Here is an 18,722-nt window from a genome sequence, read left to right as displayed (position 1 = left end):
TCTTAGCTGGATCAAGACTTGTGGGTGGTCTAAAGTGTTGGTCGAATCTGATTCGTTGGTTGTTGTTCAATCGATGGCTCACCCGTTGGAGGTTTCTTCTCCTTTTAACGCCATAGTCAAAGATTGTAGATGTTTACTTAACGAGCTTTCTCACTGCTCTATAGCGTTTGTAAAACGTTCTGCTAATGTTATTGCTCATGTGCTAGCTAGAAGTGCTTCCAATCATAACTGTCTAGGCGAGTGGTTTTCTGTACCGCCTGGCTTTCTCTGTTTTTTTTATGTGCTGATTAATACTATTTCTCCCGTTTGATTTTCAAAAAAAAAAAAAGTTAATACAATTTGCTTAACATTGTTAAGGTTTTGATTAAAAAAAACGTTTTAAAGTTGGAGATTTTGAATGTCAAAATTTATATTTTTGAAAAGCCTTTTTCAACTTTTTTTTTTTTTCAAAATTGATTAATAATGATTAAAAAGATCACATTTTGTTCAATGCAAAATTGTTAATCAAACTCAAAATATGAACCTCCGTCCTTAGATATTAACGGACAAATAACAACCGTCCGTTACAATAATATTCCGTTGAATGGTTCTCCTCTCTATTTCCCTTCCCCAAATTCCTTCTATTCAATCCTTCCATTTTCCAATTAAGAAATTCCTCCGAAACCCCACCAGAAGCCTATAGGGTGGAGCTCAATTCAAACGCAAACCAACATCAATCCTTCTAAATCACAGATCGGAATCCGATATGGAAACCAACAATAACACCTGCAGCTTTATCTCCTGCGATAAGCTTGATAGGGTTGCTAATTGGGTGGGAACAAACGTCGCCTCCGCATTCTTCGCTTCTCTTGAAAGGTGTTCTTGCATCAATCTCAACACCACCGATCCTGATGATGATGATGAAGAGGCTAAGGATCGTCCTCTAATGTTCGCCACCATCGCCAGCGATAGCCCTGAGGTCTACCTTTCCTCTACCGCTGGTCCTGCATCTGTTGCACATTAGTTTGCTCTCTGATTATGATGATGATGATGAGATGATATATGATTTTCCTTCATATATGGTTCGTTTGTATGTATCCATCTGTTTTTTAATTTGTGCTACTTCTAACCAAACACTTTTTCCTATTCTATAAATGTGTTTTCATCTTATAGGAATGTGTTTCGGGTTGTATTTTTTTTGTTGTTTAATCAAATCAACAAACACTATGTAGGCTATATTTCGTATTATGCCTGTCTTCTGTTCATCAATTTTGTTTCTGTTTGTTGCAATTTAGAATCGGAATTCTGCATTTCCTGTTTGTTGCAAGTAGGATTTCTTTGGATTTATGAGCTGCTTCCTCCTTTTAGGGATGTTTGATTCATTTACTGGTGTAAACGAGATGAGTTTTTCAATTTGTTTGTAATTCAGATTGATTTGGAATTTATGTCTTTAAAGAATTTGATTAATTTGCAAGCGGCAATGAGGACTATGGTTGAGGATTTAAATTAGTCAAAACTGCTATATGAAATGTCATCAATTGTCTCATCCATCTTATTGGAATGCCGTAAAATAGAATTGCAGAGTTATATTTCGTTGTGATTGTTCATATTGAAACAGGCATGCTTGATCCATTTTTGCAGAATTTAAGATGGCCTTTTGAAGATTTTAGCTTCAGCTTCTTGTAGTCTTGGTGCAATTATTAGTCCAAACAATTAGTTTTACTTGTTTGTTTGGTTCCCCACTCACTCATGCGAGCTGAATCCTATCTTGACATACATGCTTTGAGACCATGTTATATTCCAGCCCTGTTTTTGCGTGATCGCCAAGTGAATTTAGATAATGTTTCTCCTAATTTTATTTTGTGCATTTGCAACCTGTCATGGGTAACCTGAGTCATTTGTGAGCAACAAGGTGCCCCAGTGCTACGTTGACTATCCTGTTGAGCTAAGCATTTCTGGAAGTTCTGTCATATAAACTGACAGCATTTCCATCCAGGGATAGATCTAAGGGATCGGAAGGGGCTTGAGCACCAGTTAGCCATTAAACTTGTGTACGAACTTTAATTTTTTAGGGTAAAAGCTTTTGGAAATTTTCAATCAAGCACTCGTAAGACATTGGAGCACCTGTGTCCTTGAATCCTGGATCCTGAATCCATCACAGTTTACATCCATATATGTGGGATACTGCTTTGAAGGATCATTAATTCTGCATTCTCAGCAGTATCAACTCTAGATATACCATCCATTATTGGTTTAGAGCCTTGTTTTGGTTTTCATTGGTTTCATTTGTACTCTCCATTCTTCTATGCTAATGATGGCTTCTTCTGCTTCTGCCTCAGTTTGGCAAGGAGCCTTTTGTTTTCTAACCTACTTTTGCATCTCCTACTCTCATGCTTGTTGCATCATTTGGTCTTTCTAACTTGATAAATTAGTTATTAAATTCAATTTTGCAGCATCCTACGAAATAGAGATATTTGTAAACGTGCCTTGAGTGTTCTGTCCCAAATATATCCATTTCTTCAGGGGGCAGCATCAATTGAATAACCTAAATTGAAATATAGGTATCAATTCACTTTTGAAGTTGATAATATTTGAGATCAACCATTTGACGATCAGTTTTATTACCTAAAAATTTGTTAAATTTGGACTGATTTATTAAATATTGCCAATTTTACTACTAAAATTGATTTTTCATGGGAACTTCAAAAGCCATTCTTCTGACCCTTAGTTCGGATATATTTGTAATCTTGCATTTGACTATCCTGTCCCATGTAGTGATGCTCTTTACTTGTCTTATCTAAGGGTTGTTATGGTTGTTTGGTGTATGAAGTTCATTACTAATTTTTTATATTTTAAAGCAGCGTTGTTTTTTGCGAGTTATGTGTTCACACACCAAAGAAAATGAACTTGTATCCATTGATTTAACTGGTTTCTGTTTGGGTTGAAGATGTAAAATTCACTGACAGACATCTCTAATGCCTATGAGTTGTTAATCGAAATTTAATAGATGTTTTTATCTTAAAAAATTAAAATTTCATACACATAGATTAAATTGAATTTTCCGACTATAACGGATAGCAACCTATCGACCCCCTAGATTCGTCCCTAGGTTAAATCCCAGCTTTTTTCAATCAAAATACAGAGCCTACGATACATTAAAGAAAAGGAAAAGAGGAGGTGAATGTAAAACATATTAACATGCGAAGAGTAGCTAGCTAGGGTCCATTATATTATGATACATTCTTTCCCGACAGAAAATGAATCCTAGTGGGCCACAACAAACAGCTTGCCCTATGTAATAATTTCAGAAGCACAATCAACTCCTAGATGTCCTGCTTCAACAGTACTAAAAAAAAAAAGAAACAAAGAAAAAAAAGCCATTTCAATCAAATAATACAGCCTATGAGTAAAAAAAAAGTGAAAAAAAAACAGCATCACTTATCTTCATTGTCTCTCCAACAAACCAGCATCAAAACACACCGTTTAATAATGTAAAGCCTGGTTTTCTTCTCTTTGAGAATCCTATTCGAAACCTCAAGTTTAGCTCGTCTTTTGGGTCTGAAAGTCAGGCATCCCAATCCCATGGCGATATATGAGAAAAGCTTGAGGGAGAGAAGTGACAGAAGCAGTAGATAATGATAAGTAGTAGAAGTGTTTCATTAAATTAATAAGGTTTTTCTTTATTAGTTTCTGACAGACAAAGATATAGGTTACGAAAGTTTGTTGAAAAACATTTGTCCTGAAGTGAGCTAAAATTGAAATTTCCAATTACGGTTATGGTAATTATTTAAGCTTCTTCTTCTGCTTCAGTAACTGGTTAAATGTTATGTACACCCTGGACCTGTTCGTTTCGTTCAAATTAATGTTTCTTCTTTTCCACATGAAACCTGACAACACCAATCAGGATCATGTGTTCAGTTATCATGTTAAGGTATTAGGAGACAGTTCATTTTCTACAGATAAGATAAGAGAAACTACTTTTTTTTTTTTTTTTTTTTTTTTTTTTTTTTTTTTTTTACTTCCTTTGGCTTTCAAGCGGCTAATTCATTTCTATGGTCGTTTGACTAGGGGTAGGCACAATCCAGTTTAATTCGGAGATTCGTGGATTGAAGTTCGGAGATTACTAAACGGAAATTTTCAGAATTGGATTGCAATAATAATTTTTTAGAATGGGATTGTCCAAATCCGATTCGGGGATTTTATTCCGATATCCAATACAATAGAGTTATTAAGATAAATATCTAATATATATTTTTTTTTTTTGTAAACACAATAGAGACTATTAGCTATTGGTATTTATACAAGATTTAAAAGCTAAACAAGGAAAACTAATAAAAGCCAATACATTTATAACTATTGTCTATTGACTAAGACTATGGACTATTATCTATTTACACTTTAACACTCCCCTCAAACTGGAACATAGATATTTATCATGGACAACTTCTTAGAAATATAAATAACATAGTCTTAGAACACTCAAGATACTTTAGAATATAAAATATAATTCGGAACATGCAACCTACAAAAACAAATCAGACATGAGAGACGATATCGGAACATCAAGCTCTGTTGGAAATAGAGAAATAAAACTCAGTTGAAACAACACACAAGAGGCTGCCAACAACGTCAATGCACAAAAAGAAATTCACTGAAAAAGTAACCGGACAAACAGGTCGAAAACAGAGAGACGACAGTGACAGAAGAAGAATTGAGAGACTTGGAACCCTATGTCCAACCAATCTACTCACAACGACAGATAGTGAAGCTGAAAGAAATAACCTAGAAAATTTGTATACCAGGGCATAAATTGAAGCTAAGCTAGGAATCCATAAATTCTCCCCTTTAACTTCTTTTGTACCTCATCCGCGACTTGGATTGATTTACCTTCGTCTAGCCATACTCTCTCAAAATTCTCAACTGGCTCATTTCTTTCTCTTACTTCCTCTATTGGGTCTGATAGCACGAACTTTATGTTGGGGGAGGCCATGTATGTTTCTTGGGCAATTGCTTGGTTACCTTGAGCAACACCCATTACTCGCTTTTTGGGAATTTTCCATGCTAGATGGTAAATAAAAAGAGCTCCGACAGATTCTGACAGGAGCAGTCTCCCGACGATGGCATTGTAAGAGAGGATGACGTTTGATGGTTCAGTTGGCTTTAGTTTTATTAATGAGACTCTTTCTTGTTATAATTCCCAAAGTTATATCCAACCTATTTCTCCCAAATATGGAAAGTTAATTTTCGTGAGATGTATTATATGGGGTCAAATACATGAATATCATGATTAAGTATAAAATTACAACTAAGTCATATCACTCAACTTAATTTTTAATATGTCATTATTTTCTATATATTATGATTTTACACCCCAATTTAAAAATTCTAAATTCCAATTCATAAATCCTAAACCCCAGACAATATATTCTAAATCTCTAATTTCTAAACTCTAATTCTTAAAATAGATTAAAAATAGTGATTTTATTAGTTTGACATAATTGTAAATAGTTTTTAAAACATGAATTTCTGTGTAATTTTCCCTATTATATGCCATACAAAACAAATGTAAAAGCCATTCATATTGAATAGACTCGATTTGTGAGAAAATAAAACATTAGTAATAAGCAGATGAAGAATTCTGAGATTATCTTAAAAAACCACTATCAAGTGAAGAATGAGGATTGAAATTAGATTTAATGTGAAAGATTTCACTTACAAATTTGTGTGCATTGTAGTCTCTAAAGAAGAAAAGATCTTCAAACCGGTTTAGCTTGGATCCTTTCTTGGGAATTTGAAAGCTCATGTCAAAGCTTGTTCATTCAGAGTTAAGGTCTTCGAATTGAACTTCAAAATGACGTTCATCAATTTTTGCTATTATTCCGTAGAATTCTGAAACTAAGCCTGCGTAGGTTGGTTCATTGACAATAAATAAGGATTCCCATCTATGAGCTTGCATCCATGTCTTGAATGGAAGATAAACATTGCTTAAATATCTTCAATCCATATATCTTGATGCAATAAGGTTCCTTGAGAATCCATATTGATACACAATAGTACCATTCAAAGGTGTGAAAAGAGATAGAGATAAATGAGTATTCATTTGCAAGCTTGGTTTTCTGCTCCTTTTAGCATTGATGAACCTTCTCTTAGTTCTTAATTTTGGAACTTTATCAATTTGAAGCTTTCTCTTGGATTGTGAAGAAGTTTCATCAGTCTTGGAATTAAGTATGGAATTGAGAAGCTTTTACATGGTTGTTCCGTTCTTTATTTTTCTTTTGTTTTTCTCTTGTGTTCATGAATTATAATTTTGTTCTTCCTTGAAAGCATAAAGATGAAGATTTGAGATTTCATCAACAATTTTGAGCTCCTAAAAAATCTACAAAGTTTCAAATTAATTGGTAAATGATCATTTTCCATTGCCATTTCAATATCTTGCAAGGATACATGCTAATTTTGTTTCGATTTCTTCAACCTATAATCTGACATGAAAGGGAAGTTAGTGAAATATTTTAAATGCCAGTGTACTTGTTTTCTAATAAACAATTCTTTTACCCTTTTAAACAAAAAGAAAAATAGTTAAGGAGAGAATGTGTTCTCTCAATATTGAAAATTAGAGAGAGAGTAAGAGCATCTCCAACACCACTAGCCAAATGGCTCTTCAAAATATTATATAAAATATTATAAAGCTAAATTTAACTTTCTTGAAATGTGTGTGTGCTCCAACACTATTAGTTATCCTACTCTCTATTTCATTATTTTATTCATAAACTTTAATGAGATTATTTTTAAATGTTATATTCCAACGGCTATATTTTAACGGTCATATTCCAACGGCTATATTCTAATGGCTATATTTTGATTTTATAAATAGATGATACATTTGGTGAAACAAGTAAACTCATCACCACTCTAATTTGAGTCATTCTATACAAGTTGTCATGTCTAACAACATATAAATAATGATTGAAATGCTTGATGCGGAAGAGGAAGAAGATGAAACAACAATGAATATTGCTATAGCTGCTGTGGAACGTCGTCGTTGTAGGCGTCAAAATCATGAAACATACCATGGTGGATCAGTAATGCATCATCGCATCATTGATCGTAATAGAGCTGAAGGTCATGATAGACTTTTTCGTGATTATTTCTCCAACAATCCTACATACCCCGAGTCATTTTTTCATAGAAGGTTTCGAATGCGTCGATCACTATTTTCACGAATCCAAGCAGTTGTGGAAGCACATGATCGATATTTTGTTCAAAAAGCTAATGCCGTAGGAGTTCTTGGCTTATCCTCACTATAAAACATAACAGCTGCAATGAGGATGCTTGCGTATGGAACACCTGCAGATGTTGTGGATGATTATGTTAGAATCGGCGAAAGCACGGCAATAGAGAGCCTTCGAAGATTTGTGAAAGGAGTCGTTGAAGTATTTGGCAATGAATACTTGAGATGACCTAATGATAGCGATATTGCAAGGTTAATGGTTTCTGTTGAGCAGCGTGGCTTTCCAGGTATGCTAGGCAGTATTGACTGCATGCATTGGAAGTGGAAAAATTGTCCAACTGCGTGGCATGGAATGTACACAGGTCATGTTCATGAACCAACCATTATTTTAGAAGCAATAGCTTCATATGATCTTTGGATATGGCATGCTTTTTTTGGTTTACCGGGATCGCTAAACGACATCAATGTATTGGATCGATCACATGTATTTGCAGATTTAGCAGAAGGTCGTGGACCTCAGGTAAGATATACCATTAATGGACATGAATATAACATGGGTTCTTATCTCGCTGATGGTATATATCCTTCATGGCCTACTTTTGTCAAAACTATTGCATCTCCTCAAGGAAATAAAAGAAAGCCTTTTGCAATTGTACAAGAGTCTGCTAGAAAGGACGTTGAACGGGCATTTGGAGTGCTACAAGCCCGATTTGTAATAGTGCGTGGACCATCACGTTTTTGGGATGTCGAAACAATGAAACATATTATGATGGCTTGTATAATATTGCACAACATGATTGTTGAAGATGAACGGGAAATAAGTCATGCAGATTTCAATTATGATACAGTTGCTAAAACTCCAACAATTTCTGTGTCCCACAATTGCACAAAAGAGATTATGGAGTTCATACAGATACATCATCAAATTCGAGACAAACAAGCTCATATTCAACTCCAAAATGATCTCATTGAGCACATATGGAAAATTCATGGTTGAATTATCGAGTGCTCTAATAAGTTTGATGTTTTTTTACTAGTGTTTCTAATAATAAAGATAGTAGTTTACAATTGAAATCCTGTAATGCGTCTTTTTTTTCATAATGGAAGCTTTGAGAGAACTAAAATATTCAACTTGATCTGCATCCATGTTAGTAGTATCAGTAGATAATATTCGTTCTTCATAAAGCATTTCTTCCCGCTCTTCCTTTCTTCGTTCTCGTTCTTCCTTTTCTTTTTCTCGCGCTTCCTTTTCCGTTTCCCTTGCTTCTTTTCTTGTTTCTCATTCTTGTCTTTCCCTTTCCAATCTCAATAGCTCATCAACTCTTTCCTTCCTTTCATTTCTTGCCACAGTTTGTGCTTCTTTTATTTCAAGCAAAAATTCTTTCATCAAAGCATCTTCAACTTCTTTATCTTTCTTTTTCGTCTTCTTAAACAATTCTTTAGTGGCTTTTCTTCCCATTGGTCGTTCCAAAACAAAGTCTTCATCTTGTGCATCACTTAAACCCTTAGAATATGTAGTACACGGTGAGGAGGCAACTGGGCTTGTATGTTGCGATGTTTTGGTTTTTTTCTTTGACAAGTTTGAGGCAAATTTTGGTGCATATCGCAAGTCATTCCAACAATGCATGTATGGGAAAGAAGACTTTTGTAGACTTTTGTACATCTCTAATGTTTGACATACCTGATAGTAATAAATAACATCAATTTCATCTAATAAATAAAAAAAAACAGCATTTATATGTGAATGTAAAATTATAAGTACAAAATTTACCTTATCTTGTTCTGTTATTCCACTTTGATTTCTAGCATCTACTTGGTTATAATAACCTTGAAACTTACTCACAGCAAGGTTAATTGAGGACCAACGATTCATCAAAGAGTTGTAATTTCGATCTGAATCGAATTGCTTATGTTCATGAAAATAAGCAGCAATTCGATTCCAATATTTCTGTTGTGTTTGACTGTTTCCATGTATAGGATCCATGCTAACATTTAGCCATGTAGAAATGAGTAACATATCCTCTTGTGTAGAGAAGTTTTTTGTTCGAATTTTTTTTCTGTTTATTACCTCCAGAAGAACCAATCTGAGATTGAAAAGGGAACTGATCTTGTGTGGCGGGAATTTGAGAGAGTTGAGGTGATTGTGACATACATTCTTCATGGTTATCATATACGCCATTGTTCATCAAATTTGTGTAATACGAATCCATGACTGTTTGGGAATAAATATTGCAGAATCAGCCTGAAAACTGGACAATAAAAGTCTAACAAATTAAAACAACTTATTAAAACAATAGCACATTAAACAATTATTTCAAGCAAATTAAAAGCACATTAAACAATTCTTTCAAGAAAATCAATTTGGTTATCACATTTTGTTTACTCTGTAAGTTTCAATTCAAGATTAATGAATTGACATGGAAATTGCAAAACTTCCTTGCTTACATAATCAGTACAGGAAATCAAGAGTTCACAGTTTTAATTTAAGAACAAGGTCACCAGTCACTCTTTGAAATGCAATGTCAATATAGAATAATACATTGCTAAATGCAATAATAATTAAGGATAGAAGTAATACTGTTAATAATAACAATATTAAGTAAATCAATATAAAAAATGTGATCAATATGATTGAAGCAGAGAAAACTTGAGCAACTTATCTGCTATAGCTATAACAAGTACAACTAATCTATTAAGTGCATCCAACCATCACCTCACATAATCAAGGATTAAGAAAGGCTCAACATAAAATTCTATCTCAAAAAAAATTGAGCATGGTTCAAGATGATTCGCAGTTTCACTAAAATATTCAGTAGGTTTCTCATTTCAAAATCAACAAGTTTTTGCCTTCTTTTTCTCTATCTATACTCAAGACCAAGAGGGAACATGAATAAGGAAATTCATCCTAAGGTAATGAACCGAAAAATATCACCATTTTCATAAATTGGTGGCACATACAATCAACTTGGAAAACATGATGAAAAATCTCATTCGAAATTGTATCACGAGAGACTTTAATGAAATTAAAAAATGTTTAGATACCAATATCCGAAGAAAGACTATAAGATTGAAAACTAGAATAATAGCAAACAACAATTTTCTTTAAGATTGAAAATGGTGCCAACTACATGACAAGAGGTGCCATCAAACTAAGGGACTTGACTTCCTAGAACGTTTCTGTTGTCTGTATTGAGCTATACTCCAAGAAGAAGCCCAATATTCAGCTAGCTACCTCTTCTTACAAAGAGAAGTAGACACCTCAGATTCTCCAAGAAATAAAATCAGCAAGGCCCTTCAAGCATCATTTCAAGTTCCACAAAAACATTGTACTAAAGGAAAGGAGACCAGAGAGGGTTCCATTACAGTCATTAATTTCCAATTCACCTGTGAAGCTTCCTGACGCTTCATTTCCTAGTGCAGCCAAAAGAAGCATCAGTTCTATCAGCTGTAATCACAAGAAGGTTACAAATTCAGATTCTATTAACTCTGTGGGAGATAGAAGAAGGAGATGGACTATGATAGCTGATACTGCTTCTCTTCTAAACAAGGAAACAAGGAATGCATTACAGCTTTTACAAAGTCTCAAGGGGACACACTTAATCATTCCTAGAATAGTCATAAGAGAACTCGATTCACTGAAGAGACGTAACAGCCTGTTCAGGAGAAAAATAGAGGCATCTATGGTGTTACAATGGATAGAAGAGTGTATGGTGAAAACTAAGTGGTGGATTCATGTCCAGAACTTGGTGGAGGAAGTAGGGCCAATGGCCCCAACGCCACCTGCTGCTCATGTGTCTTAAGTTCACAAGGGAAGTGAGTTTTTCCCATTTTCAGCTCAAGGGACTCCATTAGGACTTGTTTCACCAACAGTAGAAGACCACATTCTTGACTGTGCTCTTATCTATAGGAAAATGAACAAAGATCGACAACTCGTCATATGGAGGGAGTGCAGACTCAAAAAGAGTATCAATAAAACTCTTCATCTCTCAATTCCAACATTTTCATCAACAGATAATTGGAAATGCGTCAACAAATCACCCAATAATTCAACAAAAATTAATAACAACAAATTGAACAGAATCCACTGCATCTGCATATTTCAAATGGAAAACAACAAACTATGCTGGCAAATGGCAATAAACAGAGAAACCTAAAAATTAACGTACAAGAAAATTTTAATAATCGAAGGAAAACCTAAAAATTAATTGAGCAGCAAAATAAATCCCAAAAAATAGTAATAATACAAGGAAAACCCTAACCTTTATCAATTGCAATCTGTTGTGACCAAGCCTCTCGACAACTTCTCCAATTTCGACCGTGGAGCTATGGTACAGACCGTTCTTGTAGAGCTCTACCGTTCTTGTATACAACAGAGAAAGAAAGTAATCAAGAGAGAGAATTTAATATCAAAGAATAGAAATAGAGAGCGAACAGAGCTCGGTAAAAGAAGCGAGCAAAACACCTCTCGCCAAAATAATAGCCAGCCAGGTCACTCTGTTGGAGTTCCTCTCTCCCTATTCTACTCGCTAATTTTGACGATAAAGTGGTTTGAAGAGCAGTGTTGGAGATGCTCTAAGACTTGTAAGTTTGGTTTGAGAACCAAACAATAATTAATTCATTTAGGAAGTACAAGAGAAATAATAAGAATATATATATAGAAAGTTTCTAAAAGTTCACATTTTTGTCTTACTTTTTTCGTTTGAGACCGAAGATGACAGATGAGGGATGCAGACCGGAATACTTTAACGCATGGTTTAAATAAGAAGCCTGTAATTTACAATCTTATCCTGAATGGATAATAAAAAACAGATGGTTTAAAAAAAAGGTGGGTCATTAATAATAAGTTTTGTCAAATCATTTATTAACAAACTAGACATGCCTTTATAAAAATCGGACAAAAAACATTCCACTCCTTTGTTCTCAATCATGAACCATAAATGAGCATTAACTTATTTATATCATTTGTAAAAATTCAACAATAGGAATTACTTTAGATAAATCAAAAACATACCGTCATTCAATGTATTAAGCTAAACAATTAGTTATGCAAAAAGATTGTTTTTATGTAAAACAATTATAAAACATGGCATGAATGTATAAAGTAAATAATTTTCATAATAATTTAATTAAGAAAGAAATCATTCAGAGATTTCGAGGATTTATTTTCCAATCCGATCTAATACAGTATAATTATTCGGTCATTCGGATAAATATCTAATATTTTTTGTAAAGAACAACATTGAGATTGGTAATATTCCTCTGTACTATTACTCATTAACTATAGATATTTATACAAGTTGTAAAAAGCTAAACAAAAAAAAACTAATAAAAGCTAATAAATTTACAACTATTGACTATTAGACTTGTCTACGGGCCCGAGTACCCGCCCGACCTATCCAGGCCCGTGTCCCTTAGGCCGGGCTTAGACAATGATAATTGTTGTTAGGCCCAGCCCGACCCAGGCCCGCTAAAGCCCGCCTATTTTTTGGGCGAGCTTGGGATTAATAAAAATAGCACGGACCGGCCCGCCTATTAATATTAATTAATAAATTTTATATATTTATATATTTATATATTAAATATTTATTTTTAAGTATTAAAATTTATTTTTTATAATTAAAAAATTATGTATGTATGTTTAGATGGGTTTACATGGGTTGGGCTTGGGATTTGATTTTTAAGCCCGAGCCCAGTCCGACCTGATCCCACCTAAATTACTAGTGGGCTGGGTTGGGCTTGGGCTGATGACTTTTATAGAAAAGCCCGTCTGGCCTGACCCAGCCCAACCCATGGCCAGGTCTATTGACTATTGACTATGACTATAACTATTGACTGTTATCTATTCACACTGTAACACTCCCATCAAGCTGGAGCATAAATATTTATCATGCTCAGTTTGTTAGAAATATAAATAACATAGTCTTAAAGAGAATATATTCAAGATACTTGAATATAAAATATAATCGGGAACATGGATCCGAGAAGAAATAACCAGACACGAGAGACGATATTAGAACATCAAGTTCTGTCGAAAATAGAAAAGCAAAACTCAGTTGTACATAAGAGGCTGTCAGCAACATCAATGGACAAAAGAAGGTTCACTAGAAAACTAACCGGAAAGACAAGTCGGAAACAAAGAAGCCACAATGGTGAAAGAAGAATTGAGACTTTGAACCATAGGTCCAAACAATCTACTCATAAAGGCAGGTAATGAAGCTGAAAGAAACAACCCAAAAATACAAACCCATAAATTCTGCACAAAAGGGCACAAATTGAAGCCAAACTAGGAGGCCATAAATTCTGACTTTTTAGATTCTTTTGTATCTTAGTTGTGACTTGGATTGATTTACATTCAACTAGCCATACTCTCTCAAGATTCTCCACTAGCGCATCTATTTATCTTACTTCATCCACTGGGTCTAATATCATATGCTTCATGTTGAGGGAGACAATTTATGTTTCTTAGGCGATTACTTGGTTACCTTGAGCAACACGCATGCCTCCCCTCGTAGGGTTTTGCCATGCTAGATGGTGAATAAAAAGAGCTCTAACAGATTCTAACAAGAACGGTCTCCCGATAATTCCATTATAAAAGAGGATGGTGTTTGATGGTTCAGTTGGCATTGGCTCTGTTAATAGGATTCTTCTTCTTCTAATTCCCAAAGTTATATTCGACCTCTTTCTCCCAAATATGGAAAGTTAATTTTTGTGAGATGTATTATATGCCACACAAAACAAATGGCAACGCCATTCATATTGAATAAACTCGATGAGGAACTAAGACAATAGCAATACGAAAATGACGAATTCTGAGATTATCTTCAAGAAAACCAGTTTCAAGTGAAGTAGGAGACCTTAAATTAGATTCAATGTGAAAGTTGTCACTTACAAATTTGTGTGCATTTTAGTCTCTAAGGAAAGAAAGGTTTTCAAACCGGTTTAGCTTGGATTCATTCTTGGGAAATTTGAAAGCTTATGTAAAAACTTGTTCATTCAGAGGTAAGGTCTTAGATTTGAACTTTAAAATGATGTTCATCAGTTTTTGCCATTATTCCACAAAATTCTGAAACTAAACCTGTGTAGATTGGTTCATTAACAGTAAATAAGGACTCTCATCTCTGATCTTGCATCCATGTCTTGAATGGAAGATGACCATTGCTTAAATATCTCCAATCCATATATCTTGATGCAACAAGGTTTCTTGAGAATCCATCTTGATACACAATAATACCTCTCAAAAGTGTGAAATGAGCTAGAGACAAATGAGTATTAATGTGCAAGCTTGGTTTTTTGCTCCTTTTAGTATTGATGAACCTTCTCTTAGTTCTTAATTTTGGAACTTTATCAATTTGAAGCTTTCTCTTGGATTATGAAAAAGTTTCATCAGTCTTGTATGGAATTGAGAAGCTTTTACATGGTTGTTCTGTTCTTTATATTTCTTTTGTTTTTCTCTTCTGTTAATGAATTATAATTTTGTTCTTCCTTGAAGGCATAGAGATAAAGATTCAAGACTTCATCAACAATTTCGAACTTCTACAAACGCTATGAAGTTTCAAATCAATTGGTAGATGATCACGAGTGCATAGAGCATAGATACCTTCTTCCACTATATTTTTACAAACTCTGTCGTTTCGTGTGTGTAGAAATGGACTTCCATTGCCATTTCAATATCTTGCACGAATACATGCTAATTTTATTTTGATTTCTTCAACCTATAATCTGACATGAAAGGGAAGTTAGTGGAATGTTTTAAATTCTAGTGTATCTTTTTCCAATAAACAATTGTTTTTCCTTTTAAACAAAAAGACAAATAATTAAGTAGAGAATGTGTTCTTCTCGATTTTTAAAATTAGACAAAGAATAAGCTTGCAAGTTTGGTTTGAGAACCAAGTAATAATTAATTCACTTAGGAGGTGCATGAGAAATGATAGGAATATATATATTTATTTATAGAAAGTTTCAAAAAGTTAACATTTTTTATCTTACTCATTTCGTTTGAACTAAAAAATGAAAGATAAGGGATGCGAACCAAAATACTTTAACAGATTTAAATAATAAGCCTAGAATTTACAATCTTACCCTTAAGGGATAAAAAAATACACGGTTTAAAACAGGTGGGTCATTAATAATAAATTTTGTCATATCATTTATTAATAAACTAGACATGTGTTTATAAAAATCGAAAAAAAAACATTCCACTCCCTTGTTCTTAATCATGAACCATAAATGAGAATTAACTTATTTGTTTCATTTATGAAAATTAATGCAAAAGGAATTATTTTAGATAAAACAAAACGGTCCATCATTCAATGTTTTCAACTAAATAGTTAGTTGTGCAAAATGATTATTAAACGTGGCATGAATGTATAAAGTAAATAATTTTCAGAATAATTTAATTAAGAAAAATAAATTGAATTTACTCACGTACTACATTAGAGTAGAGATATAAATACTTTTAAATCTCAATTGGATTATAAATCTTAATTTTTCTACGTAGATAGCTGAACCTTTTTTTAAAGATAACTGAGTCTTTATTTGTTCAATGTTTTTGTAAAAATTTCAGCTACCTATTCACCAGTCGAAACAAATGCTAAAATAACATGTTTTTGTGCATGATCCTTGATAAAGTGGTATTGTATATCTATGCGTTTGGTCTTGGACTGAATAAGATTCTTCACTAGATTAATTTCACTCGTGTTCTCACAGTGTATAACTATATGATCATTCATAATCTTATATATGTTGATTTATCTAGAGGATCTATGCAACACAATTATTTATAGAAAGATATTCAACTTCAGTTGTAGAAGTTGCTACAATAGCCTACTTCTTACTTGACCATGAGACCAATGCTTGACCTAGGAATTGACAAGTAACATATGTACTTTTTCTGTATAGTTTGCATCCTACATATTCAATGTTACTGTATCAAATAAGATCAAATTCATTGCACCTTGGGTACCAAATCCCTGCATCTTGAGTTTCATTTAGATATTTAACGGTTCTTTTAACCGCACTTACATGAGAATTTTTAAGGTTAACTTGAATATAAATAAACATTAAATTGAATATTAGGTCTTCTTAAAGTGAGATAAAGCAAGAGCCAATTATACATCGATACTTCTTCGTATGAATACTTTTACCTTTTTTGTCTTTGTGTAGTGATAGTGTTGTGCTCATAGGTGTTTTAGCACATTTTGAGTTTTCTAACTCATACTTTTTTTTATCAATTCCTTCACGTATTTGGACTAACTTATAAAGTTTCTTTTCTTTTCTTGTTTTAGCACATTTTGAGTTTTCTAACTCATACTTAATTCTGCCATTATTGACATTTCAAATTCATTACACATATCTTGGGAGAATTCCCTTCACAATAACTCATTAGTAGAACCAAATATAATTATCAACATATATTTGTATAATTACAATACGGTTCTTTATATTCTTTGTAAATAAGTTATGTCTGTAAGAAATCCTTTTTCAATAAGGAGTTTAACCTTTCATACCATGCTCTTGGAGATTGCTTAATCCAAAGAGAGCTTTGGTTAGCTTGTAGATATGATCGGATGATAACTATCTTCAAAGTTATGTGGCTGCTTTACATATACCTTTTTTTAGTAAGGTATCCATTTAGGAATGCACTTTTCATGTCTATTTGATTTAACTTGAAATTTTTGTAACATGAAAATGCACATAACATTATGATTGGTTCCAATATAGCCACCCGTGCAAATGTTTCATCATATTCTATACCTTCTTGTTGATTGTATCATTGAGCATAGATATTAAGCATGCCCATCTTATTAGAAATATAAATAACATAGTCTTAAAGATAGTACACTCAAAATACTTTAGAATACAAAATATTATATGGGACATGCAACCTAGAAGAACAAATGAGACATGAGAGATGATATCGGAATATCCAGTTTTGTCAGAAACAGAGAAGCAAAAGTCAGTTGAAGTAACATGTAAGAGGCTGTTAGCAACGTCAATGGACAAAAGGAGATTCACTAAAATACTAACTGGAAAGACAAGTCAGAAATAGAGAGGCCACAATGGCAGAAGAAGAATTGAGACTTTGAACCCTAGGTCCAAACAATCTGCTCACAAGGGCAGACAGTGAAGGTGAAAGAAACAACCCAAAAATACAAAACCAGGAATTCTACGCACAAAGGAAAAAATTGAAGCCAAACTAGGAAGCCATAAATTTTGCCTCTTTTGGTTCTGTTGTACCTCAACTATGACTTGGAAGCATAAGCTTCATGTTGATTGGAGATAATATATGTTTGTTGGGCAATTACTTGGTTACTTTGAGCAACACTCATGCCTCCCTAAGTGAGGATTTTCCATGCTAGATGGTGAATAAAAAGAGCTTCGACAGATTCTGACAAGAGCGGTCTCTCGATGATGTCATTGTAAGAGAGGATGATGTTTGATGGTTCAGTTGGCACTGGCTCTGTTAATGTGACTCTTCTTGTTCTAATTCCCAAACTTATATTCGAACTCTTTCTTCCAAATATGGAAAGTTAATTTTTGTGAGATGTATGTGCCACACAAAACAAATATTAAGGATATTCATATTGAATAAACTTGATTTGTGAGGAAATAAGATTGTAACAATAAGCAGGTGAAGAATTTTGAGATTATCCTCAAGAATACCACTAATAAGTGAAGAAGGAGGCTTGAAATTAGATTCAATGTGAAAGATTTCACTTATAAATTTGTTTGCATCTGTAGTCTTTAAGGAAGGAAATATCTTCAAACCGGTTTAGCTTGGGTCCTTTCTTGGCAAAATTGAAAGCTTCTGCTAAAGCTTGTTCATTAGGAGGTAAGGTTTTGGATTTGAACTTCAAAATGATGTTCATCAATTTTTGCCATTGTTCCATAGAATTCTAAAACAAAGCATGTATAAATTGTTCCATAGAGATATATTGTTGAATGAATAATTTCCCTCAATTAGGGTTGATCATAAAGGCTTCTATATATAGTGGATTACATGAGTTAGAGTTTAACTAGGATTGATAATACATAATATAGATAAACATAAACACTAGTTATTAAAAAATTCTAAACAAGCCTAATAGTTACTCCCTCCGTTCCATTTTATTAGACGTTTTGGAGTGTTTTTCATTTTCCAAATTATTAGGCGTTTTACATTATCAATAATATTTTATCCATTTTTTTTCCTTTTTACCCCTTACTAAATCATCCATTCAACTCTGCTATTAATGGCAATTTTTAGTTACCAATATACTATCTTAATTGTTCTTTCATTTTCCAAGTAATTTCTTAATTGTGCTGTGAAATGTGTTTATGAAGGAGTATTATTTAAACAAAATTTCATTTCATCTGTATAATTAAACGTTAACAAAAAAACTTGAATAGCAAACATGGAAAATTTTGAGAAGAAAGGAGAAGATTTTGAGAAAGAAGAAGTTTTTGAGAAGAAAGAAGAAGATTTTGAGTTAGACCCTATAGAGAAGATTTTGGATGAATATTCAGTTAATAAATT

General features: G+C 33.4%; 1 protein-coding gene and 1 pseudogene across 1 annotated transcript; both read left to right on the top strand.

The window, feature by feature from the left end:
- Nucleotides 1-535: 535 nt before the first annotated feature.
- LOC136217467 (uncharacterized) lies at nt 536-1,244 on the top strand. The gene has a single exon (XM_066004069.1). The coding sequence runs from the start codon at nt 746-748 to the stop codon at nt 1,001-1,003; it is 258 nt and encodes an 85-aa protein (XP_065860141.1). The 5' UTR covers nt 536-745; the 3' UTR covers nt 1,004-1,244.
- Nucleotides 1,245-6,938: 5,694 nt separating this feature from the next.
- On the top strand, nt 6,939-8,204 carry LOC136216764 (uncharacterized; annotated as a pseudogene).
- The last annotated feature ends 10,518 nt before the right edge of the window (nt 8,205-18,722 follow it).

Source organism: Euphorbia lathyris, chromosome 2 (genome assembly GCF_963576675.1).
Source record: "Euphorbia lathyris chromosome 2, ddEupLath1.1, whole genome shotgun sequence".
Lineage (NCBI taxonomy): Eukaryota > Viridiplantae > Streptophyta > Magnoliopsida > Malpighiales > Euphorbiaceae > Euphorbia > Euphorbia lathyris.
This window is presented reverse-complemented; position numbering and strand designations above follow the sequence as displayed.

Coding starts and splice junctions, on each gene's coding strand:
- LOC136217467 (XM_066004069.1), top strand. CDS start 746: ATGGAAACCAACAATAACACCTGCAGCTTTATCTCCTGCGATAAGCTT.